This window comes from Harmonia axyridis, chromosome 2, assembly GCF_914767665.1.
Source record: "Harmonia axyridis chromosome 2, icHarAxyr1.1, whole genome shotgun sequence".
NCBI lineage: Eukaryota > Metazoa > Arthropoda > Insecta > Coleoptera > Coccinellidae > Harmonia > Harmonia axyridis.
Window position 1 is genome coordinate 61,429,424 of NC_059502.1, and position 27,163 is coordinate 61,456,586.

At 35.0% G+C, this 27,163-nt stretch overlaps 1 protein-coding gene across 4 annotated transcripts in view; it reads left to right on the forward strand.

The window, feature by feature from the left end:
- LOC123673564 overlaps positions 1-27,163 on the forward strand; it is a 378,426-nt gene that overhangs the window by 18,738 nt on the left and 332,525 nt on the right. The window contains exons 1-2 of one of the 4 annotated variants that reach the window (XM_045608137.1): positions 7,157-7,312; positions 14,039-14,234. The exons of 2 other annotated variants lie outside the window; for them this stretch is intronic. In XM_045608137.1, coding sequence (XP_045464093.1) covers positions 14,163-14,234 — 72 coding nt within the window. In that variant the 5' untranslated portion in view covers positions 7,157-7,312; positions 14,039-14,162. Of the gene's footprint in view, positions 1-7,156; positions 7,313-13,949; positions 14,235-27,163 lie in introns of those variants that run through there. One more of the 4 variants, XM_045608138.1, reaches the window with a different exon arrangement.

Sequence of the window (27,163 nt, forward strand, 5' to 3'; positions counted from 1 at the left end):
ATATAAAACACAATCAATTTAGATATTCAGAACAATAAAGCAGATAAATATAAATATTAGCTTCTCAAAAAAAATTTTAGTTTTGATAACAGACTATGATTTTTTTCTCAAACTCGAATGTATAATTCGAGAAACATTTTCTCAACGCCCTGAACAGAATTCAATTTTCCAATAGTGGTTCTACCCCAATTGAATACATTTTCAGCTGAAAATTCGAAAATTACAAGTATTAAAGCTAAATGAGAGCAAGCCACTCTCTAGAATATAGGCGCAAAAAGTTACTTGTTGGCGTTATCTGCTCAAAAAATAAGATGGGCATTTGTGCCCATTTTTCCAGAAATTAGTGCAATAACTTTGGCGTCGGATAGAACAATTCTTCTCATGAAAAAAACATATATTATAACAAGCTTCGTTTTCGAGTTACAGGGTGTTAAAGTTGAAAAAAAAAATTAGTTTTTCACTTAAAACTCTAGTATTATTACATTCATTGTTTTGATTTTTGGTATTAAAGTCTTGATAATGTAATGTTTCCAATTTAGTAGGTATCTCCTGCCAAAATTATCCAGTGGCGTAGTTATAGGTGTGTAGTGGTCTTTTTCCTATTGAAAATCTACACCATTGTCTTTCTCTTGAAAAATATTATTTCATTTCTGAAATCAATCTTGATCTTTTTTTTTTTCTTGGGGGGAGTAATCGGAAAAAAATGTTTTGACGACTTTGTTCACTCATATCTATATTATGAGAAAAAGAGGTTTGATAACGAAGTTTGTACCAAATTACTCGAAATAATTTTTTTTATTACCAATTCGATTGTTCTTATTTTATACTGGGTGTTCTTCAATTGGAGTTACGATGGAAAATGAGAAATTCTTTGGATAATTTCAAAAATAATATGGCTCAAAAACATGAGCCCGCAAACGCTTTGTTCTCGAGATACAAAGTGTTTCTTGTAGTCATTCTTCTTGTACTTTTTTGTGATGCTTAACCAGTTTATCGAATCTTTCTAAATCTATGCTACAGAGTTGGTAAATAAGTACCAGAACTTATAATTAATTTATTTATCACAACTACCTAACTAGATCTTTATAACAATTTGGATTTTCCTGAGAATTACTATAGACAGCTGTTTGTTTTTTTCTTGAAATCGATTGCATATACGAAAAACTACAACAAACCAAAAAGTGAGGTACTGAAGGTTCATTTTAAATTTTTCTAAACTACCAGTGGTTCACAAAAAAATAATTCTGGAGGAAAGAAGCGGACACTTTTCCAGAAAAAAATTCAGCCTGTAGATTTGCATTCAAAATTAGGATATCACATGATGAAAACTTTATTTGGAATATCTATGCCAAAAACTTCAACACCTGTCTCTCAAAAACAAAGCTAATGCGGACTCATGTTATAGGACTTTTTTCTTGAAATGATTCGAAAAATCTGTCATTTTCATTTGTACCTCCAATTTAGGAACACCCTGTAGGTCTTCACAAATAAACCGCAATTTGAATGAAACACAATAAATTGTACAACTCAGCCCCACAATTTTTTAATGGGAATTACTCAATTCAGTTCTTTGATAACTACATATTGAAATTTTGTGACGAGAATGATACAAAAAACCGAAAACAACGGGTAATTGTAAATCCATGGCGAATGCAAAAATCACAGATGGCAAATAAGGGGCGATGCCGAGAAAGCAGATAGATGAAGGAAAATAACTAATAAACCTATATCAGACAAAGACGAGCTCGTTGTGCAATAAAAGTACATATCATGAGAGCGATAATGAACTCATGAACCGTAAAAGGGTCCGATTCTTTACTGACGTTTCGATTTCAATGGAAAGTAAAATGATTATTATTGATTCATTTCATGGAGGAATTTTCATTCTCCATCTTTGCGTGATTTCTGAAATTTTATATTTCGAAAATCCAGGGGGGAAATTTCCCCAGTACCTCCCCATTTCTACGCCCTTGAATCAACAGAGCTTCGTTAAAAAAAAAGATTCATGAATTATATGAATTTTTCAATGTTTTCAGTATTAAATTTTCACAATCAACTAGGTACGACTCATTCAAATTCATAATAAAGATGATATAAAGATGATTACCAACATCCATAATAAAAAGCGATCTGATGAATCACTTTTTATGTACCCACGAAACGTTTTTATTCCCTATCAATATTCGGTTATGCCATTCATAAAAATAAACAGTAATGGAACATCACTAACGTCGATCCATTTGAGCTCGCACCGTTCGGTTATTTTGGTCCACGCCAATGTTGATAGAACTCCCAAGCCGTTTTTGAATGAGGGGTCAGGACATGATGCATCTTTTGCGGGTTATACAAAAGAGTCGTTCAATCCTTTTGTTTGAAGGTTCAAGTTTGAGTATCTAATCATTTAGCTTTGATCTTAGCCTCTTTGCATACCGAGCAGTTCTATGAGTTATAAATCCTGAATATTAAACAAGTCATATATTTGGGAGAAACCTCTTCATATGAGAGATGTTAGATTCATGAAATTTGATTTTTATTCTATTTAAATGGTTTGGTGTCAACAAAAATGTTTCCTGTCCATTGTTGCATATTGTCGCTGATGCAGTTCCTTCAATCCAACGAATGCGAAATGATATGGATTCTTCCAAGTCTTCATTTTATCGTCTTCTTTGTGGTTTTTAGTTTTGAATAAGTCATCTCACTTGATTCCTGTAGTGTATTATATTTTTCCTACTCCATAAGTAGTTTTGCATTTTCCATGATGAATGGTATATTCTATATGATGTCAGGTGGTAACCGACTTCTTTTTTTCCAACATTTGGCTGTGTTTACTCAGCTATGACTTATATTCTTCTCTGTTCAAAGTTCTTTATATTTTCCTGAGTATTCTACATAGGCATACAACTTGGCTTTCGCCGTTTTTTTTTCCGAAATTTGAGGCTTTATTGTAAAAATTGGTTATACATTTATGATTCAAAGTATTGTCCATCGCTGACCACTACATTCTCCGATCTTTCGGGCAGCGTACAAATCCCGCGTTGAAAAAACTGGTCCTTTTTTGAAGCGATCCACAAATCGATCCAATCCCAGTCACTGCGCAGCAATCCCTTCCGTCTTTGCCTTGTAATTAGCGGTTCACAAGCAAACAACTCCGTTGAACATCTCTCGGCTTCAACTCGTACGGCACCCAATTTCCTTGTTTTTGAATTATTCCTATGACTTTCAGGCATTTTGAAAAGGCTTGTTTCATCACTTTCAATGATCCTGCCAATTATTGTTGCGTTTGAGACGAGTCTTGATCAAGTAATGCCTCCAATTCTGCATCTTCGAAAACCTTCTCTCTTTCACCGCTATACACCACTTCTGGCACGTTCTTTTACTAATAGTGGCCTCACCATAGTTATTTGAGAGCATTCAATGAGCCTCAGACGCAGATTTCTTCATATTGAAGCAGAAGATTGAAACCTCCCGCAAATGACGTATATTTGGCTCGAAAGCTGACCTGTTTAATCGAGAATAGCTTTATGTTACAGACACGAATGGACTAATAATTCGATTGCGTAATGTTAAAAAATACCTTAACTTATTGTATGACATCTACGATTTATTTATTTCGACTACCACGCTACAGCCATCTATTGCAAAACGACGCAAGCAAGTTGTACACCTAATATTTCTCTGCATCAACTCTTTTATTGCTTTTATGCTGTCACACTGTGGATGCGCAGTACTTCCTAATCTAGGAAGTACTGGGATGCCTCGGGGCAGGTCTTCAGATTCTGTTATTACTCTCCTCGAAGACTTATATTATTCTCTTCTCTAGCTTCATCTTCAAATTTTGTAGGAGTTCCTATCTGTAGGTTTTCAGTTATTTTCTTCTGTACTGTTTCTCAGTACTTTCGCCAGTCTTTCGTTTGGAATTCTGTTATTGGCTTCTGTCCCAGTCTGAGTTCTATAGATCTGATGTGTCAATTTTCAATGCTTCTAGAGTGAACTCTTAGCTAATGTCTTCTATTATGATGATTTTCAATACTTGAGCTTCTTCCCATTTTGAATTTGGTTCTACTGTTTCATTCACCAATAATCATATGTGGGGAGATTCCTTACAGCATCTTTTTCATTTAGATCATTTTCAGATGGTTTGTATTATGACGTCATTTGTTGTACTCTCGATAGGTATTTATTATAATTGAAACAACTTCAGTTTGCCGATTACATCGTAAATCGTTGAAGTAGTGGTCTATGTTTATTTGGTTCATTAGGGCTACTGCCCTTTCTTGGTATCTAGATCCTCACTGGTTTCGGTCTCCTATCGATCTTTTTTATCAATTTTCCATTATTTGGATTTTGCTTCGGCGATTCTTTCTTCATATTGTGTTTGGGTATGGGCGTCTTCTTTGGTTCTTGTTGAAAAGGAGACTTCTTTCTCATGTCCTCTTTCCTCTCTGGGTTCGCTATCTTCTTTATTCCAATTTTCATTCTCTACATTGCAGTCTGACTATCTAATATCTTTAATTTCTTCAGAGGACACAATAACCTTTCCTGCCTCATTTCCACTGGTGGACGTTCAATCTTTGCTATTGTGTGCTCCAAAACACTTCAGATCCCTCCATGGGAAGATCCACCAATTTTCTTTAACACCTGTTATCTATATCAGGCAAACTTATTGTACCAAGATATTCCACTGAAAAATTAATGAAAATTTCTTAACCTAAAATAAAAAACCTTAAATATTGAATGTTAAATAGGTAATAGTGATAAGTGCTTTCATGTGATTTAATTTGGATTAATTATCAAGCAGTATTTTAATATTGCTCGAAAATCGAAAAATTGGAGTTCTGTGTTGAAACCATCCATTTGAAAGAAAAATTTGTAAATTGAGATTTTTCATTGGAATATGTAATGGAAAAATTATATTATTGGGTTGTTTAACACAATAAATTATCACAATTGTTCTAGAAAAATAACTAGGTACATCACCTATGTTATATTACAGAATTCGTTGAATAGTAGAGCATGCTATATAATATGTTATTATTTGACACTTAGTTGCCGAAGAAATATAGACAAACCGGAAGAAGAATCCGAAATTTCACTGATCAGAATTCATTTCAAGTAACAGGACTTTGACATCTCGCAGAATATTTTAACATAAAATACCGCGGAACCGAGTAGAATACCTAGTTGAAGATAATTATCACTGAAATAAAAATTCATATTCCAGATTCTTGGCTATTCACAGTGAACTGGTTAAGTTTTGATGTTTTCGAGTTGATGGATTAATTCATATTCTATTTCCTGATTTATCCAATTTTCACTTATCCTTGTGAAATATTACGCCGAGAATTATTGAAATGAGATGATAAATTAATTGAAAAGAAATATATTCAATTTCATCCTATATTCCATGATTGCAACGAAAATCTTCATGGGTTGATGAATTTTTATATTTCAACTAGTTTTCTGTTCATTGAAGAGCTGATAGAATCATAATTATGTTTGCTTTATTTGTTTATGGAAAGATAGGTAGGGCTTGAAAGGACATGACTTTTTTGTATCTTGTGGACCTATACAGGATGTTTCAAATTAAGTCAGCACAATGGCTAACTCCATTATTATTGATGCGACGATATCGGTTAAACGGGCAAACTGAAGCATTTTTAGCGGTCTTCTCGATGCCGAAAACAAAACAAAAATTGGCAGTCGCGTTGTCATAATATTTCATAAAATGATATTTTTTCCAATGGAACACCCTATATTTTTTTATGCATTTCGATTCGTAATAACATTCTCAACAACAAAGCTCATATCTTCTTTCTTCCTAAAGTGGAAAATGAGCGACTTATTTTGAAATATTCATTCTTTCACTAGTACATAAATTTTATTTGTTTTGGCGAATAAAACTTATGATTGTCCAAACAACAATTTTTTTCACTTATACGAATGATAATATTGTTTTACTAATAGCAAAATGAGACAGTAAAAAGAAAAAAGTGTGCTAGGATATGAACTCGCGAAACCCGTTATCATCATATAGCACCACACAATCGGCACCATTGTGCCGCTATTTGATATTATTAGACAAAACGATAATTTCCATCTTGAAGCCATTCCGCTAGCCGGATTCATTTTGTGAATCAATAGTCAATAGATGGGCTGAAATATGTGTTCAACAAAAAGGCGGTGTTTTTGACCATTTACTCGATATTTTATAGCGATTTATCAAATCAGTTTGTTATAAATGCTTCATGCTTCCTATTAATACAACTGTCTTATTTTCACCTTCTCGAAAAAAAGTCAAATGAGCTTTGTTGTTAAGAATGTTATTACAAATCGAAATGCATGAAAAAATATAGGGTGTTCCATTGAAAGAAATATCATTTTATGAAATATTATGACAACGCGATTGTCAATTTTTTGTTTGTTTTCGGCATCGAGAAGACCACTCAAAATGCTACTAGTTTGCCCGTTTAAACGACATCGAAGCATCAATAATAACGGAGTTGGAGTTAACAATGGTGCCGACGTAATTTGAACCACCCTGTATATACATTTTTCTCGATATCGCCATTTTTACAATTTTCGCTTATAACTCGAAAACAAAAGAAAGTGGCTAAAAATGAATACTGTTCTTGTCAGAATCTCAGAAAAAGGGAACGAGACAGATTTTGTCTATATCTCCTCTGATTCAAAAGTTGTGGTGCTAAAAATTCGAAAATTACCCACCCTGCACATGTAAAATAATCACTGGAAAATTCATGCAGAATTTCAGGAGTATTGCATGATCAGAACTAGAGAGAGCTGTGGTCTCCAAGATCTCAATAGGCGCATGAATGATTGGGTAGTGAAAATGTCTTGACAGAAAATCAGAACTTTTCTCGAATTCATTTCAAATCCAGAAGTTCGGAGATCCTATCATCGGATATCGAATTTGGACCACCCTATACCATTGTTGATATCATGTCTCTGTAGCCGTAGGAGGACCGTCTATGTTTCGAAATTCGGAATTAGCAATATCCCTCAGTCAGCACGTGGGTTAGGTCAAGAACAATCGATATTATTGTACGTGAACATCATCTTGATTGACTTGCGTCGCTTGTAGACTTGCAGCAACTTTACTTTCTGGGTAGGCTTCCTATACCGTCTATCGGCATGGGACCACGTGGATCAAGTTGGCGGCAGTCAACTGTTCCGCGCGAAGCTTACCGGTCGAAAGTGAGCAGAGTTTATGGTGTTATTGTTCGGCAAGAAAACTAATGAGACTCTCGCTGGAGTTTTTAAGGACATTTCCGCGCCGAGAAATTATCGCTTTTGGGTAAATTTAAATTGTGGTGTTCTATGTTGATTGATATCTTTGTTTTCGAATTTTTTGCGACCACTGAAATGTGCATTTGTTAATTGGATAATGAGGATTTGCTCTGTGCTTCGACCTTGGACTCAGTTTATGGTTTTCATTGCCGTGAATTACGATAATAAATCAATCAGACTGTTCAATGTCAACGGTTTGACTGGATAGGCTAATTGATTTACCAGTGGGTGATTATGGTAGAAATACAATGGCTACAAGTCAAAAAGGATGATCTGATATTTGAATGTTTATAATCATCTTCGAAATTATTGAACCAGTATCAGAAAAACCAAAATTTAAATCTCCCCAAAAATTTTTGTGTTACCATGTCTCTGAGATTTGTTACTTTGGCCTTTGACCTGAAATCCATGTCATTTTGTATATCTTAAAAGAGTTAACTCAAAAATTCATCAAGAAAATAAACTCGAGTTACATTACCCCTATTTCGAAATGAAACTACTTTTCTTTAGTAATAACAATAGTCTTCATGCTCTTCTGAATTATTGAATCAGTTACAGAAAACCCAAAATTTTTGTTTTACCATTTCTCTGAGATTAGTAACTTTAATCTTAGATCGAATCAGTCCCAGCAGATGATTTTTTCAATAATTCACAGTTTTCCACAAGACAAATGTACAGGGTGGGCAAATTTCGATGTTTTAGCACTACAACTTTGAAATCAGAGGAGATAGACAAAATCTGATACCCTATTCTCGGTCTCTTTTTCTGATAAACTAACAAGGGTAGGATTCATTTTTGGCCACCTTCTTCAGTTTTCGAGTTATAAGCGAAAATTGGAAAAATGGCGATACCGAAAAACATTTTTTTTCTGATCGAACCAATATTGAGCTATATCGCCTTAGTTACCATGTGTCATAACACACTCATATTTCCCAAGGGAAATATGAAACGTCAGTTCATATTTCCCTAGGGAAATATGAAACTATTTCTTTATTTAGTAACAAAATGGAAACTGCAATTGTTGAAATTTCCACTAAAAGTATTTCCACCAGATACAAAGGAAGAAGAAATATCTTGTTCATAATTATTCGACGACGAGACTACAGTTTTCTTGAGAACATTCCTTGCAGCAGCAGTCTCGGACGATTCTCCCAAAACGGTCTTCAAAGATTGTGATGCTGCAGATGGCTCACCCTCCACACCTGCTATCATCTTCGCTACCTTATTTTTGTGCAGCATACTGTCCGCCAGATAGCCTTCTGCAACAGACGAACTTTTCCAACCACCATGTCTCTTGAGTGTTGTCATTGAGGCTCCCGCATCGGCAACCAATGTCGCGGATGTTCGTCTTCCACAATGACCTGTATAGGTTTTCGGATTATCTAAACCCAACCATTCAGCAACCTTACTCGGAATTTTTCCGAAGGTATTTTTGCCGACAGGCTGAAGAGTACACTTCTTATTCCTATAAGCTACGAAGAACCTAAGAACGCCTTGCGGGCGCAACGCTGAATACTCCCTCACCAAACGAGCAGCACCCAGATCTTCTTCATCAATTATAGTGAATATTCTGTTTATATCATTCTTAGTCTTTGAGACTTTGATTATGATTACCGAACCACGATCTTCGATATCTGAAGATAGCATATTCACCAACTCTCGTGTTCTGCAGGCGCCAAAGATTTCCATTATTAAAACAACCTTCAAAATTATGAATGTAAAAATCTTATCAACAGAGGAAATCAAAATGAAACTTTTACCTTATACATCAAAAAAACGTCATTAGGAGCTTCACTCAAGAATGTCTTGAGCTGCTCCCGGGACAACACTGATGATTTTTTAGGAACGTATCCTTTATTTTTGTTCTTAACAAATGCTTCGACTTCATCGAATAATTTGACATCAGTTTTTTCCTTCAAATGTAGCATTGATCTTAACATCGATAGTTTCGGCCATAACGTGTTTGGAGAATATTTCTGGGACTGGGGATCGAATGAATTAATCATACATCAAGAATAACAAGAATCAGAGCAACATACCAAATCTTGGAAATATGCTAACAAAATACTATCGCTCACACCGTCCACCAATTTTTTTCTTTTCCACTCCTGAAAGCATTCGTACTCTTTACTGTAGGCAGCTTGAGATTTGGCTGGAACCAAAGATTCACGGGCCTTTGCCGCTTGAGTTTCGACGTAGTTCGACATTTTTTCATTAATTTTATTTTTGACAAGACGTCAAAATGAAACCAGTCAACCAAGATTCTCAGAAACATGGCCCATAGCAACGTTAAAAATTTAATTATTACAAAAATATACAATCTAATAATAATTTTTCCTTATCAGATTGTTTCAATCAGAAAAAAACTATTGATTACACCACGGGAAATATGAATACATTTCCCTCGGTTGTCTATACATCCCTCGGGCTCCGCCCTCGGGATGTAACTTTGACAACCTCGGGAAATATACTATTCATATTTCCCTAGTTGTAATAATAGCTATATATCTCCGCTAGTACTGATGATAGAGCTCTGAAATTAAAACATTATACAGGCACTTTTTTACGTGGAATTCTGTGGCGTGCTTGTCTTTTCAAAAAGTTTTCTAATTACGAAGCTATGACCCAAAGTTATGTTTCTTCAATTGGAACACTAGATTTCTGTGCCATTTTTTGAAAGTTAATTTTTCCTGATTTCAAAAATATATAATATCGTATAGTTTGTATTAATATAAATGATAGAAAATGGTCAGAAACCTTTTTTATATAAGAGTCCCATTATTTTTATTGTTTCAACTGTTGATGAGCACAGAAAAATTAAGCTTTCTATAACAAGAGCAGTGTCCTCCCGTCAATCTGATTCAATATTTCTATGCTTTTCACTAATTTCTACAAAATTCGAATCTAGATATATTAATTAATTAGAAAAAATTGGTATAATGTTTTAATTCCAGAGCTCTATCTTCAGTATTAGCGGAGATATAAATGTTTTTCGATATCGCCATTTTTCCAATTTTCGCTTTTAACTCGAAAACAAAAGAAGAAGGCTAAAAATGAATACTACCCTTGTTAGTTTCTCAGAAAAAGAGACCGAGAATGAGCTTTCAGATTTTGTCTATCTCCACTGGTTTAAAAGTTGTAGTGCTAAAACATCGAAATTTGTCCACCTTGTACAATCCTAGTTTAAACTAACTTAACTGAGCCAGAAGTTCGAATCATAGAACATATATCTATAATCGAAGACATTTTGAGATTGAGCTTAAGTATTCTACCTAAAATCGATGTCATTTTGTACTTCTTGAAGAAGTAAGCTGAAAATTCATTAAGAAAATCAACCTAAGTTACATTACACTCATTTCGAAATGAAACTGCTTTTCTTCAGTAATTAAAATATTCTTCTCACGCTTCTGAATTATTGAACCTGTTCCAGAAAATCCAAAATTTTTGTTTTACCATGTCTCTGAGATTAGTAACTTTAATCTTAGGTCGAATCGGTTTAAGTCCCAGTAGAGAATTTTTCCAATAATTCAGTTTTTCTTAAGATAAAAGTACAGTTCTATTTCAAACTAACCTAACTGAGCTGGAAGTTTAAATCATAGAACATAGATATAGATATCTATAAATCGATGAAAATTTGATATTGGGCTTATTGTAAAGTTCATCATATTCTACCTGAAATCGATGTCATTTTGTAGGTACTCCTTGAAGGAGTGATCTGAAAATTCATCAAGAAAATCAACTCAACTTGAATTGCACTCATTTCAAAATGAAACTACTTTCGTTTAGTAATAAAAGCAGTCTTCATACTCTTCTGCGATGTAATCTGAGATAATATTTGATATCTCTATCTCGAGTTTCTGCAATCTATCCTGTTATAATAGCTCCTAAATGTTTGATCATGATAAGGAAAGGAATAATTAGAAAAAAGATTCTTCTAGCCAGTTATGTCTTCGTTTACATTTCACAGGCTTTTAACCCTTATAACCCGGGAATATTTTTTTTTTGCGAATCAAGTTGGTTCTTCTTTTATGGGCTCTTTATGACCAGAAAAGCCAACAAAAAATATTTAAAAAAATATCTATGTTTTACTTTTTGCAATATACGTCGTCCTTTTAAAAGGACGGTAGGACTAGAGGTGACCATAAATATGAATTCAGGTGAATGATATTTTATTTGCAATACATTGTTTGATATCGGAATATGAACATTACTGAACATCATTGGGTATGAAAACAGCGGAAACATTCTTTTGGATGTAATCCGATATCACATTTCTCACAACGAAAATTCGTCTTTTTATGACACACTGCGCACTTCGTTTGATTCATTTGATATATTATCATATGATCAATTCGATCATATCGAGAATGTTCCTTATAATGTTCTGATTTTCTCGAACATTTTCTTCCAGTCAAAACCTTATGAGTTTCTAATAGTTCCGTGGCTAAGGCTCTTCTGAAGGCAAGTTGATCCAATTTTCCTCCTTCAACCACTTGCAAATACCACGCGTTTTGAACGGACATATCTATACAATGGGTCACCAATGGAAAATACCATTTTTTTCCTCTAATCGAAATGCGGTACTGCCCTATGTTTTGATCGCTCCGATCAACTCCACCCATATTTTCATTATAACTCTTTATCGGTTTAGGCTGATCAATATGAATATACTTTTTTTCCTTTTGAGAAAATCTCTTTGCTTTATTTGTTGGAAATACGGAAGTAGAGTTAGAGGCAATCGTAATCACATTATTGTCATTCCATCGACAAATGACTATCTCGTTGTCTACCAGTGCATGTTGAAAATCACCTCTTTTCTTCTTCTTGAATTGTTTCACGTCTGTCAATGGACACTTTGGAAGTCTATTATCCCTGATTGTTCCTGTAGCTCGTATCTCTCGATGCGTCAATTCTTTCATCAATGACAGTGATGTAAAGAAATTGTCAAAGAACATGTGGAAATTGGCGAATTTGGTTGACTGTAAGATGTCTGCATATTGTAAGACTACAGACGCTCCGAGTCCCAATTCCTTATATTTTTCGCATGAAAGAGTATTAGAGCCTTGGTAAGGTTCAAAATACACGATATACCCTAAACGAGTGGCCCCAACCCAGAATTTATATCCCCATCTTATGGGTTTTCCTTTTATGAATTGTTTGCAGCCATGGCGCCCAAAATAAGGCACCATAGCTTCATCCACTGAGTGGTCTTCTTCGATCGGGGCGAATTCTAAGAATTTTCTGTTGAGCGAATTGAAAATTGGTCTTACTTTGGCAAATCGATCGTTTTTATCCAAAATATTATTATCAACACAATGAAAATTACTCATGATATATTGGAAACGATCTCTCGAAATTGATGACGATATAAGCGCGTTGTTGCTGTCTGTCGAATTTTGCCAGTACATCTTTTTCCTTGAAACGGAACAGTATCCACTGACAAGTAATACCCCGATGAAGCAATATAAATCGTCAGCTGTAACATCAGGTGGTCGATTTTTCTGAGAAGCATATACATTTGTATGATGCACAATCTCGTCTACCTGATCTTTATCGAAAAAACACTTGAATAGTTCGAGAGGACTACGATTGTTCCTTACATGAGAAACTGAATTCCATACAGGAAAAGTTTCTAACAAGTCCTTTCCAAGGGTATAGTTGAATAATTTGGTTTTTTTCAATCTCTTGGCTACAAAATTTGATAAAGGTAATTCATCTTCGCTTTCCCAATCTTTTATAGAATCTATTGAATTTTCTCTGCGATTTTCCCTCATGGAAAATTCTACATCAGCCATTAACTGGGATCCTGGTAGGTTATTCGGGCTGACATTTTCATCATTTCCTGAATCTTCATCAGTGTTGTATTCATTCGCATTCGTTGGAGGAAATAAAATTATTTCATCAGGAATGTCGGTTACATTTTCGATATTTTCAATTTCTTCAAGCAATTCGTTCAAAGTAAGAGGTTTTTTCCAATACCTGAAAGGATATAGTATATTATTAAAAGTATATCTTTATTACCATTTACCATCACTGTACCGAACCGAATGAATAAAAAATAATGAAATCTAAAGAACTAATTATAATCGTATCGTATAATCCTACCGTCCTTTTAAAAGGACCAACAATTTTTGTGACGTATAACTTAACTCGTATTCATAATCGTGACAATATGCTCGATTAAAAGGAACGAATGGTATATACTTTCAATATTGTATATAAAAAAAATCTGGAGAATAATGAATGAACTCACCTTTTATCACTATAATCACTCATATTTAGCCCACAAAATTGAAGTGCAGATCTAATGTTATCTCAGAACGATATAGCACGTAGAATATAACCTCAGTTTATGGTATGATTTGCGAAAAAGGTTTCTTCATGTAAATCCACTAATGCCATCTAGGAGATACAACCCGAGACGTCTACAGAGATCCGTAAATCAGAATACTTTTACCGACCTTTTAAAAGGACCGTAGGTTCATATGGGTTAAGGTTGGAATGTCTGAAATAGTTCTTTCGACAAAACACATCGAATTTTTATCATAAACTTTACCAGTCATTGATTTTCTTCAACATCAGGTTGATAAAATTAGATAAAATATTGTCCACTAATGAATGAATTGTTTACCCAACTGTTTAAGAAATTTCGCAACGTCGAAAACCACAATTTAGCAATTTACTCTGTGTTCAATAAATCGATCATAATGATAATATATGTGCACGTCACTAGAACCTTGTGGATATATTTCTGCTAATTGCAAGAGTAAATAGAAAAAAGTGGACGGTATAGTGTTTCAATTTGACTCTGTCATAACGTTTAATTGAGTGATCTGGACCTTGTGACTGTGACCATTATGGATTATGTCATTTGGAGAGTATTGATGAAAAAATACTCGAAAGTTAGACTTGGGTTGTACAAGTCTTTGGTGAGTTATATCAATTTATTTTAATGATACTGTATAGTGGCTATTTGCACAAGAGGTGCAAGTTTCATAGTGGATTGAAATATTGTCAGCGTTGAAGAGTTTTTCGAGATTTGAATTTGCTAATTCTAAGATAATCCCTAGTGAATTCATTTATACAGAAAATTTTGAATTGTTGAACGTCAATAAAATATTCTGTGGTAAAAACCGAAAAAATTATTCGAACGTATAATATACTGGATGATGAATTATAACATATTAAGAAGGTATTCACTATAAATACTACAGGAGAAACGTATACACTTTGTTATCACAAGTTCAAATTTACTTTAAGCTTTCTCGTGTAAATATAAAATCAATTGAGCAGAAATGAATTAATTGATAAAATTTAATGGCAATTTCTCTTTCCAATTCAAAACATGAGTTCCTCTCATGAGAAATAGAGCATGGGTGTTCTTATCAAGTATGCTCAGTCCTCACTCCTCATATAGATAAATAAATTCGTGAAATTTAAATGGTTCAATTGGAAATAATCGTGAAAATAAATGAAAGTTTCTACAAATGAACAACTGTTGAATTCAGATTGAAATAGAAGATGAAAACACCTATTGGGAAGTCTGTTAATACAGACAAATTGAAGAGTAGGGGATCTCGAGAATTATTAAAGTTGAAGCAAATCGGATATTTTTTCTGATTAATCAAAACCCCAAACAGAACCGGACTATCATTTATAAATTTTGAGTTTTAATAGAAATTTGAGAAATTGTTAATCTGAAAAATCTTTGTTTGAGCTCGAGCTCGATATCAATTTTCAACCCAAACAAAGCAAGAAAATAATTCAACATTTTTTTCTACTGAAATTTTCAAATGAGTAATGACACATAATGAAGGGTGTTTTTTTAGAGCTATAGAACTTTAAATTGCAATAAAACAACGATGGATTATTCGATTGATATGAATTTCATTTATCCGCAAGATAATCTTGTGGCATTATATTTTAAATATAATTTCTGGCATATGACCGCCACGGCTGGCTCGGATGTAGTCCAATCTGGACGTCCAATTTTCGATGACTTTTTCCGAGACTTTTTCCAACATTTGTGGCCGTATATCAATGACCAATGACTTTACATAGCCCCACAGGAAAGTAGTCTAGCGGTGTTAAATCACAAGATCTTGGAGGCTAATTCACAGGTCAAAAACGTGAAATTAGGCGGTCAACAAACGTGTCTTTCAATAAATCGATTGTGGCACGAGCTGTGTGACATGTTGCGCCGTCTTGTTGGAACCACAGCTCCTGGACATCATGGTTGTTCAATTTAGGAATGAAAAAGTTAGTAATCATGGCTCCATACCGATCACCATTGACTGTAACGTTCTGGCCATCATCGTTTTTGAAGAAGTACGGACCAATGATTCCACCAGCCCATAAAGCGCACCAAACAGTCAGTTTTTCTGGATGTAACGGTGTTTCGACATACACTTGAGGATTAGCTTCACTCCAAATGCGGCAGTTTTGTTTGTTGACGTAGCCATTCAACCAGAAGTGCGCTTCATCGCTAAACGTGATACGTATTCCGCACAGAACCATTATTTTCAAAATAAAATTGCACTATTTGCAAGCGTTGCTCAGGCGTGAGTCTATTCATGATGAATTGCCAAACCAAACTGAGAAAAAAAAATGACAACTGTTAAATCGGTCGCCATCTTAAACAGTAATGCCAACTTAAAGTTATATACCTCGAAAAAAAGCACCCTATACATCTTTCAAATCAGAAAGGAAGAGAAAATAACACTTTCGATTATTACTCACATTAAAAAATTCATGTATTATACTGTAAATGGCGGAGTTGATAAATTCATGCCTTACATATTTCAATTACTTATGAAAATAAAATTAAGGAAGCACTGACGATGACGTTCAGGCAGCCTATTCGTCATTCGTCATTGAACTTCAGAGCCATAACAAATTTTTTTTCTAGTAAAATTGTAGATTTGTGAATAATTACATGATCACATTAATTAATTCAGCAAAAAAACTACTTTAAGGAAAAAGCACTTTCATTACAGCGGCCATTTAAAATAAAAAATGGACAGCAATTAAGTTAGCATTGTGTACTAAAATGTTAATTTTCCAAATTCCAATCAGATCAATCAAATAAATATAAATGAAATTCAATTGGAAATTGTTTTGAAAACGTTTAGTTGCAAAGAATGCCTTACGTTACAGAAGAAACTCATTTTGATTGATTTCTGTTAATGTAAATATGATATGTTAAAGCCATAAAGATTGATGTTAATAGCCAGAAGATGAACTTTTAAATACCTAATAATCGATTGGTTGTCTGATGCCATTAAAAATTTACTGTCTTCATTGTCATTCATCATTTTCGTCCCGAATTTAGGCACTAACGATAAAGTGTACTGAAAATTTTAAAGTAAATAACGAGGGGCATAAGCTACAACCCTCTTAATGATATGAGTTCTATTTCGAAAGTCCTAGAGCTTAGGGAGAAGCTAGGGGAGAAGTTTCTACCCCACACTATTCCTTTTTGTATAAAGAAAAAAGAAGAAAGTGGAATATCTAACTTCGTAAAGAATATTTAAAATTTTTGCGCTACTATTAGCGAGTACCTTATATCCTATTCTACGCTACCCTCAAAATTCTAACATTTTTTTCGATAAATAATTGTAACGAAAAATAAATTGGCGTGTGCACTCTTGTGTATCGCGCTATCGTTTTAAGAAGTTACAGAAATCAATTTTGAAGATATCGAGTTGAAATTCGGCGCAAAAATGCGTTTCGGCTATATCCTTGATAGCCCTTTGAAATTGATACGATTCGGATAAACAGTTTCCGAGTTTATCGCAATTTTTTTTCTTTTGAGCAATCTATCTGGAATTTAAAAAGTTCCGAGTTCACACAAAGTCATTCGATTATAGATGAAATCGTACAGATGGTTATTTGAAGATTATCAGAAGTAATCTGAGATTTTTGGAAATTTGGGGTTGCAGTTATGATGGGTATGGTTTACTAGTAAGTCAGTTAAAAATACAGAATGATCAGGAATATTATTCAGAATTATGATTTCCTTTTCAACGCTAACGCTCAATAAAGTCCTGACATAAAAAATTATCCGTTGACATCACGCCTAGTAGAAAACTGCATTGGTTAACGCAAAGAATACCTCAAACATGAAGTCATAGAGTAGGATGAAGAAAGCAGAAGTGTTCATGACTAATATAAAACTGGACAGGTAGGTATAGCGAGGAATATACCTACATCATATCAATAAAATCAATGAATCACCTGATCACAGTCTACGTAACACTTCTTTCTGTAGATTTCCCGGTGAAAAACCTGACGTGAAATAGTTACCTGCTTAAGTAATGGATCCCAAAAATATCAAATCTCTGAGTTATACCTCGAGAAAACTTTATTTTTGAGTTTCCCGTTCCTTGAAAAAAACTCTATGTCATTTGGTCACAACGTCGAGGTTTTTGTATTTCTAAAATTAAGCATGAAATGGTTTTATATCGAACGATAAGGTTCAAGTTACTGATAATAATAACAATATTTATTCAGCACTTGGCTAATATATAATATAAAAATGGAAAATTAACATACATAACAATAATATAATTATTCACATTCAAATTAAGGAGCCATACAATTTTTTACAGAATGTACTCAAAAATGGTGCACTTTTGATTTGAGACCATTGTACAAACGAACCCCTTCAAATAACAAGAATTTTTGTAAAGAAATTGTTGTCACTGTGCAGATATTGAAGTTATTTCCAGACCGAATATAGTAGTCATAAAAATTTCCTCTTCTTTCTAAGAAACCTATCAGATATCGTAGTACAAGATCATGTTCTATCTTGTAAATTAGGGTTAGATTGGCCTTGATAAATGATATTAGTAGTGCAGAATAATAATTAAATGGGGCCTAATGATTGTATTGAAGACCAGTCTCCTAGTCCACTCCGACAAAAAGGCACAAATACGAGCAAAAAAATGGATTTTTCTTCCCTAATTTCTTGCACATATAGTAAATATACAGAGAGAAACTCAACACCCAGCTCTTTCATCTCTGAGACATAATCTATATTCACCTCAATAACACATACTGCGATTCAGAAAATTTTTACAATTCGATTTTGAAACTAAAACCATACATTGTACTTCGAAAGTATTCAGTTTCAATCTATTCAAACATAGCCAGTCATACAGTAGGTTCCTTTCGCAATCAGTTCTATCAGTCCCTCAAAAAGATCCTTCCTGCCACACATAAAACTGTATCATGATTGCCTCAACACTTTATTTATTATTATATTAATTTATATCATTGATATGAACTTTAAAAAGCAGAGGACCCAGAATGCACCCCTGCGGTACACCTAACTTTCAGTTTTTCCGTTCCTATTATCTATTTTTGTTCTCTTAAATCTATAATTCGAATAATCTTCAGTCCAATTTAAAACCAACCTCTTAACACTAAATAAACTCAATTTCTTTATGAGGATTCCTCGATCAACAGATGACTAATCCGTGTGGACCCACAAAAAGAATTCTTCAATTATTATTCCTGCAGATTACTAAAAGTTTACCGGTGCAATGAACGGTTCCGATTGCATGAAGGTTTCAGGATTCTGCTGTTACTGTCAATTTTGCATTTTATGGGCCCATCGTAATGTCACTCCACCCTATTTGAGCAACTACTTTTTCCACTTCGCTTAATAGGAAGGAGTGCCGGCCAAGAATATTGATTATTAATTGAAGGAGTAACGTCCACCGTAACAGAAAATGCCGAAGAATGAATCAGCCATTTCCTTTCGGGACTTCCTTCCGTAGTTGAACATACCTTCAATAAGGTGAATCCATATGAATCCTTCAAAACGCTTCTGATCGAATTATAAAGACAGGTACTCACGTTGAATGTGGATAGTGTTGATATAATTGAAAACAAAATTCGATAGATCGCTATGGAAAAAACTTTTTTCTCCGATTGATAGCAAATATTGATTTTGCAGATACATATACATCAGCAAACTAACACTTTTCCTACCTAGGCAGCAAAGTGATTATTTTCAAGGCGAATTAAACATTCGGCAATTTCTGATAATGAATATTATTTGCCACTTTCCTCATTTCTGGAGGAGTAAGTAACTAACAATGCTCATAATAAAGGGTTTTTTTTTTAGAGCTATAGAACATTAAATTGCAATAAAACAACGATGGATTATTTGATTGACATGAATTTTATTTATCCGCAAGATAATCTTGTGGCATTACATTTTAAATATGATTTCTGGCGTATGACACGGCTGGCTCGGATGTAGTCCAATCTGGACGTCCAATTTTCGATGACTTTTCCCAACATTTGTGGCCGTATATCGGCAATAACACGGCGAATGTTGTCTTCCAAATGGTCAAGGGTTTGTGGCTTATCCGCATATACCAATGACTTTACATCTCTCCACAGAAAGTAGTCTAGCGGTGTTGAATCACAAGATCTTGGAGGCCAATCCACAGGTCCAAAACGTGAAATTAGGCGGTTTACAAACGTGTCTTTCAATAAATCGATTGTGGCACGAGCTGTGTGACATGTTGCGCCGTCTTGTTGGAACCACAGCTCCTGGACATCATGGTTGTTCAATTCAGGAATGAAAAAGTTAGTAATCATGACTCTAAAGCGATCACCATTGATTGTAACGTTCTGGCCATCATCGTTTTTGAAGAAGTACGGACCAATGATTCCACCAGCCCATAGAGCGCACCAAACAGTCAGTTTTTCTGGATGTAACGGTGTTTCGACATACACTTGAGGATTAGCTTCACTCCAAATGCGGCAGTTTTGTTTGTTGATGTAGCCATTCAACCAGAAGTGCGCTCCATCGCTAATGGATGTAGTGCGCGATACGTATTCCGCACAGAACCATTATTTTCGAAATGAAATTGCACTGACTGTAAGTGTTGTTCAGACGTGAGTCAATTCATGATGAATTGCCAAACCAAACTGAGAATAAATCACTTGACAGATGTTAAATGGGTCGCCATCTTGAGCAGTAATGTCAACTTAAAGTTATATACCTCGAAGAAAAACACCCTATATTTGGTTCTAGTTCCAGAAGAAGGGAGAACAGTTGTTTTTTGAATCTCTTGTAATTTGTTTCTCTTCTTAATGGTATAAGCAACTTGTTGAAGAACCTTATGCAGGAGTAATAAGCACTTTTTGCAGTAGAGAAGAGACGATGTTTTGGGTATGCTATTTCTAGATTTCGAGTATGAAGTGTTTTAGGTGCTTCTTCAGTGGAATCATTTCTATTGTTATGGAGAAACAAAAGGCATTCTTGAATATGGATCGCTGGGACTGTCAGAATCCCATTATCTCTGAACCTCCCTCTGCATGACTCTAGTGGTTTCAGCTTCAGCATTATCCTCAAGATTCTTTTCTGCATAACTATGACATCATACAGCTTTTTTGAGGAGCTCATAATAACTCAGATCGGGTTTGAGAAAACGCTTTTATAATGCCTCAGGAAGACTCCAACAATAATAAAACAATGAAGGATCATTCTTAAAAGGTTGAGCTACTGTATAGATAAAAGCTCTATTCGATTTGGTTGTCATCATCGATATTGGGTTATGCGATACTGCTAAGCTCCAAAAAAAGCAAAACTGGTATATCGCTACTCATCTTCGATTGATGCATATTTCTCTTTCAACATAGATTCTGCTTGTCTGATATCTTTATTCACAATTGTGTCAATAAATTAGATTAGAGGAGGGTCATTCGACCTAGCAAGCCACATTGACCTGAAGATCTATTATGCATCCCCGCGCTGTTTACCAGTCAGGTAATAGAGTCTCAATGAAATTCGTCACTTTTCTAGGGGCCACATCCATTACTTATTCTGGCCAACCACTAGCCTCTTGACTACAACATCTTTGTTGTAGCCTTTTCCGGTGAACAGATTCACATTTGCATAGCAAGTGTTTGGCTGTGTCAGTGGCCTCTTGGTAGACGCCACATGTGTCCTCAAACCCTTTTCCCATGTTTTTCAGATGACACCTCAACCTTACAAGACAATGTTTCATGAGCGAGCCCATCAGTTTCCTCAGTTTCTGCTGACTGAGTGACAGAAATTTTTTAGTCCAGCTCTCACTTAGTTACTGTAACTACACTCTCAGTCTATAGTTCAAAGTATAAAGGTAACAAAGAGCAAGACTTTGATGGTCAATTCTTGTTATAAAACCAGAAGATGAGATGAGAAGGAAGAATGCATGGTGCAAGACCATCAATTTGATAACATAATGGTAAGTGCTGTAGTCTTTCTGGAAGCATCAAGCGAAGTTGTGCTTCCAATATTACGGGCTTCAAATGAGTTTATAAAGTAGTTATAATTAAACAGAATTATTAATCATAAAAAACAAAGGTTATTTCTTTGAATAATAATCAATTTTTTCATCGAACCTGAAACAACACTTTCGAATAAAAAGAATTGTTAATCTGTATTTAATCCACCCACAACCCTTGCAGAAATTTGAATAGATATCGCCAAAGATTTTTCCTCAGGTGTTGGTCCTTCCTAAGCTCCGATAAAAAATTAATGCTCATTCTAACCCATCGATCTCGTCCACCCATTGTCCACGTTTTCTAATTTATTCTCAGACGTGCATTTCAATTGAATGGAAATTCAGTATTCCGAATAATATTTAGCATATTTTTTTATCGTTCGGGTCACCCGTTGTGAACCGACTGTCAAATAGATTTGTGTAGGTCAGAGAACAGGATTTCAGTTCACTATGAGTTATTTAGTTCATAATTGACTTATTAGGTATTCGACAAGTTTCAAAGGTCAGTTCAGCATTCATCACGACAGTCGAGTTCGCGAACCATGAGTATCGCTCCCAATACTGATTTTCCATGATAGGGATTCTTGTTCTGTGCAGATAATTTATCGCGTAATGTAACATGGGCGTAGGTCAGTCGTGCTCGATTACATCTACGAGTAAATAACAATGAAGATTTCGGGCTATTATTCCCGATCTCACATTTCTAGGAAAGCACCGACACCGCATGCGCTGATTCAGTTATAACGTGTTATTTTTCGAGGTATAAACTTTAAATTTGCATTACTGTTCAAGATGACGACCGATTTAACAGCTGTCAAGTGATTTATTCTCAGTTTGGTTTGGAAATTCATCATGAATAGACTCACGCCTGAACAACGCTTGCAAATAGTGCAATTTTATTTCGAAAATAATGGTTCAGTGCGGAATACGTATCGCGCACTACGTCCATTTCATTTTGTTTAGCGATGAAGCGCACTTCTGGTTGAATGGCTACGTCAACAAACAAAACTGCCGCATTTGGAGTAAAGCTAATCCTCAAGTGTATGTCGAAACACCGTTACATCCAGAAAAACTTACTGTTTGGTGCGCTTTATGGGTTGGTGTAATCATTGGTCCGTACTTCTTCAAAAACGATGATGGCCAGAACGTTACAGTCAATGGTGATCGGTATAGAGCCATGATTACTAACTTTTTTCATTCCTGAATTGAACAACCATGATGTCCAGGAGCTGTGGTTCCAACAAGACGGCGCAACATGTCACACAGCTCGTGCCACAATCGATTCATTGAAAGACACGTTTGGTGACCGCCTAATCTCACGTTTTGGACCTGTGAATTGGCCTCCAAGATCTTGTGATTCAACACCGCTAGACTACTTTCTGTGGGGCTATGTAAAGTCATTGGTCTATGCGGATAAGCCACAAACCCTTGACCATTTGGAAGACAACATTCGCCGTGTTATTGCCGATATTCGGCCACAAATGTTGGAAAAAGTCATCGAAAATTGGACGTCCAGATTGGACTACATCCGAGCCAGCTGTGGCGGTCATATGCCAGAAATCATATTTAAAATGTAATGCCACAAGATTATCTTGCGGATAAATAAAATTCATGTCAATCGAATAATCCATCGTTGTTTTATTGCAATTTAAAGTTCTATAGCTCTAAAAAACACCCTTTATAAGGAATGGTCAAAATAAAAAAAAAAAGAAATTCATACAAAAATGGAGCAAATGAAAAAAATCACAATCTGCAATACAGAAAACTCCCAATGAGATTAAAATAAAAATAGTCTCATCTTAAGAATTCATTCAAATTGAGAAGGGTATTTATACACTTCGACAAAAGATAACTTTTGAGCTATCTTTTGAATCGAGACAAAGTAAGATTTTTTACTCCATCTGGCTATAAATTATAAATTCTTGGACCCGCAACATTGGGAGATCTATGTGCCAATAAATGTTTGGAAAAAGACAATTGGAGCATTTTTTTTACTATGACAGATCAACGATTTCTAGCAGATGAAGAAATATCCAACATTCCTTGGATCCTGAAAGCCCACTGTTTTTGCTGAAGAATACAAAGAACTGAAGAACAGAGAAAAAACCTCAAATAAAATCATTCCTAACGAGTATTTCCCAACTTGATGCTTGTCCAAACGTATTGTCTGTCAGGTAAATGTTTCTTTCCGACTTTGTTGAGAAAATGCCCCATATGTCTAAACAAAATTTCAGCATAATTTAGAAAATCCTTTCAGATATATCGATCTCAGAAAAAAATAAAATCTCTTAGCGTAATGACCTCCAGGAAATTCCTTATCGAGTATTGAACAAACTAATCCAAAAAAAAAGTTACAGGGAAACTTCTCACAATCACTTTATTTACCTGACTTGTGATTACTATCTAGTCCTAACTTTTGGTTGTTTATGAGCCAAAGGAAGTTCAAATATCGGGTTGATGCTATTATTATTCTCTATCTAAATCCGTTTATTTCTACAGTTCTCACAAAAAGAAATAAGTGCCATATTTGCCGTTCATTGAATGGGTGATTAATTTGTTGAATTATAGTGTATTAGAACAAATTTTTATGATTTATAAAAATTCTCACGAACTTCTAGAGGGATCCTCCTACAGCTCTATCATTTCGACACAATGTCTTTAATTTCCGAAGTTTGAACCGGATTTGTCTCAAATGTTCAAGTTCGACGTATTGATTAAAAATCCTTATACAAATTCGATTCTATCCGTCGAGTTGGCCTTATTAACAATAACTCCAGAACGGACAAACCTAGAAACTTGAAATTTTCGGAATCAATCGTAGATGCCGCTAGGGTTTCCGTAGTGTATCAGATTCGATCGAGAAAAAATTTTCATCAATTTTTTTTAGTTGTAAAGGGTGTTTTTTTTAGAGCTGTAGAACTTTAAATTGCAATAAAACAACGATGGATTATTCGATTGACATGAATTTTATTTATCCGCAAGATAATCTTGTGGCATTACATTTAAAATATGATTTCTGGCATATGACCGCCACGGCTGGCTCGGATGTATTCCAATCTGGACGTCCAATTTTCGATGACTTTTTCCAAAATTTGTGGGCGTAAAAATAACACGGCGAATGTTGTCTTCCAAATGGTCAGGGGTTTGTGGCTTATCCGCATAGACCAATGACTTCACATAGCCCCACAGAAAAGAATCTAGCGGTGTTAAATCACAAGATCTTGGAGGCCAATTCACAGGTCCAAAACGTGAAATTAGGCGGTCACCAAACTTGTCTTTCAATAAATCGATTGTTGTACAGCTGTGTGACATGTTGCGCCGTCTTGTTGGAACCACAGCTCCTGGACATCATGGTTGTTCCATTCAGGAATGGAAAAGTTAGTAATCATAGCTTTATACCGATCACCATTGACTGTAACGTTCTGGCCATCATCGTAATTGAGGAATACGGACCAATGATTCCACCAGCCCATAAAGCGCCCAAACAGTCAGTTTTTCTGGATGTAAGGTGTTTCGACCTTCACTTGAAGATTAGTTTCACTCCACATGCGGCAGTTTTGTTTGTTGACGTAGCCATTCAACCAGAAGTGCGCTTCATCGCTAATGGACGTAGTGCGCGATACGTCTTCCTCACAGAACCATTATTTTCGAAATAAAATTGCACTATTTGCAAGCGTTGTTCAGGCGTGAGCCTATTCATGATGAATTGCCAAACCAAACTGAGAATAAATCACTGGACAGTTGTTAAATCGGTCGCCATCTTGAACAGTAATGCCAACTTAACGTTATATACCTCGAAAAAAACACCCTATATAATTCAAATTTCAAGCCTCATGCGATATTTCATTATGATCGCGTAAGCAGGACTGGCATTAGGGGTGAAACACCGTTTCAGGCGCCTCTAATTGAGGGGTGGCAATTCGGCCCAGTTTGCTGGCCTTGATTTTTGAAAAGTACATGAGGTTGTTCCGCTCCTTTGCGTTTTCCAACATTCTCTGCAATAAGATTATTCAAATCGCCTTCACCATAAGTCTTCTGTTCAATAAATAACACATGGCAGCGCAGCCAAGAGAAAGCCCTATCACCTCTTTGAAAGAGGGATAAAATCATTATGTATTTCATAAAGACGAAAAAACAACACAACCTTCCATTTCTAATTCTTTTTCGTTGTCAAATACGAGCGTAGTAAATGCCTTTTCTAGGTATGGATTGTAGAAAAAGAAAATTATTATCTTCTTTGTCGAATTTCCGCACTTACCAACTAAGAAAATCATCAGCAGGATTACGGAAACCGTTCCGATGAATCGTGATCTCAAAAAATGTGCCTCATAAATATCGTGTGACATATAAACAACCGTGCCTTATTCCATGTTTTTGCACTTCTCTATTAATTGTGATAGAGTTCTGTTGACCTTTAACGGTGCCTTACGTTAATTGTACCACCGGGCGTATCTTTGAATAATGCCGGATTATTATTGAGAAAATGAACCAAATATCGAACTACGTAGTCATGTTCTGATAAAACATTGCTCGAGTAGGTATGCAGTTCTGGAGAAGAGACGTGATTTGATCAGCAGAGTCACTTTCTCTCTACTTAATCACCCACATTACCTTAGCTTGGAATCACATGTAATTTGAATAACCTTCTGATCAAGGTCAATGAAATTTTTCATTTGAATTGATGGTGGTAGTGACAAAAAGTGAATAATGCGAGGCTAGTTGCTGAGATATGTAAATGCGAAAGAGCTGACTAATTGACACATTCCATTAATATGATTGTGAAAAAGAAATTCAAACTTATTTCGAGTAGATTATATCTCAATTTATCTAAAAACACTTCAGTGTTTATTGATTGATTTCATTGGCATTAATGTAAGTGGTATCTATCTCGACTATGAAATAGTGCGAATCAAATAAACACAAAATATTTTATTCATAAACATTTCTTGTGGCACTTTCAAAGTAATCCCCTTCACCATGAATAACACTATTCCTGATTTTTTTTTGTTCATGGAACAGTTGAATCTGTTTTCCGTCTGACCTCCAATACAGCATATTCTGTTATAAATACATCGATTTCTATTGATTAAACATAAGTCCAAATGTGAACTAGAGTTAAATTAGAAGGAAAAGTTATATGGTTGAAGATTTGGCTCGAAAGGACATATTATTACTAGTCATAGAGAATGATGGTGTTGCTTGCTGATGATACCAATGTATCGCTTTGGGATACAAACCTTCATAAATGAATAGGTAAACAAAATATGTGATATTTTCATAGAATAGGAGGAAGGCTATAACAGAAACTCCACACAAAATACACACAAAGAAGTGAAGCTAACTTAAGTATTCAATAAATAAAATGGCTGACACTTAGTAATGAATGAAAGAAAAGGGAAAAGAAGTACGATTTCCAAGTGTATAAATATCTTAAGATATTACTTATCTGGTTAATGTTTCGGCAAAATGCCATCCACTTAACCATTGTCAAACTGAAGATTTCCACGTTATTACGTAGGAATCAAAATCGAAAGTTTCCCATAATGAAAGTTAACTCTACATTGACTTTC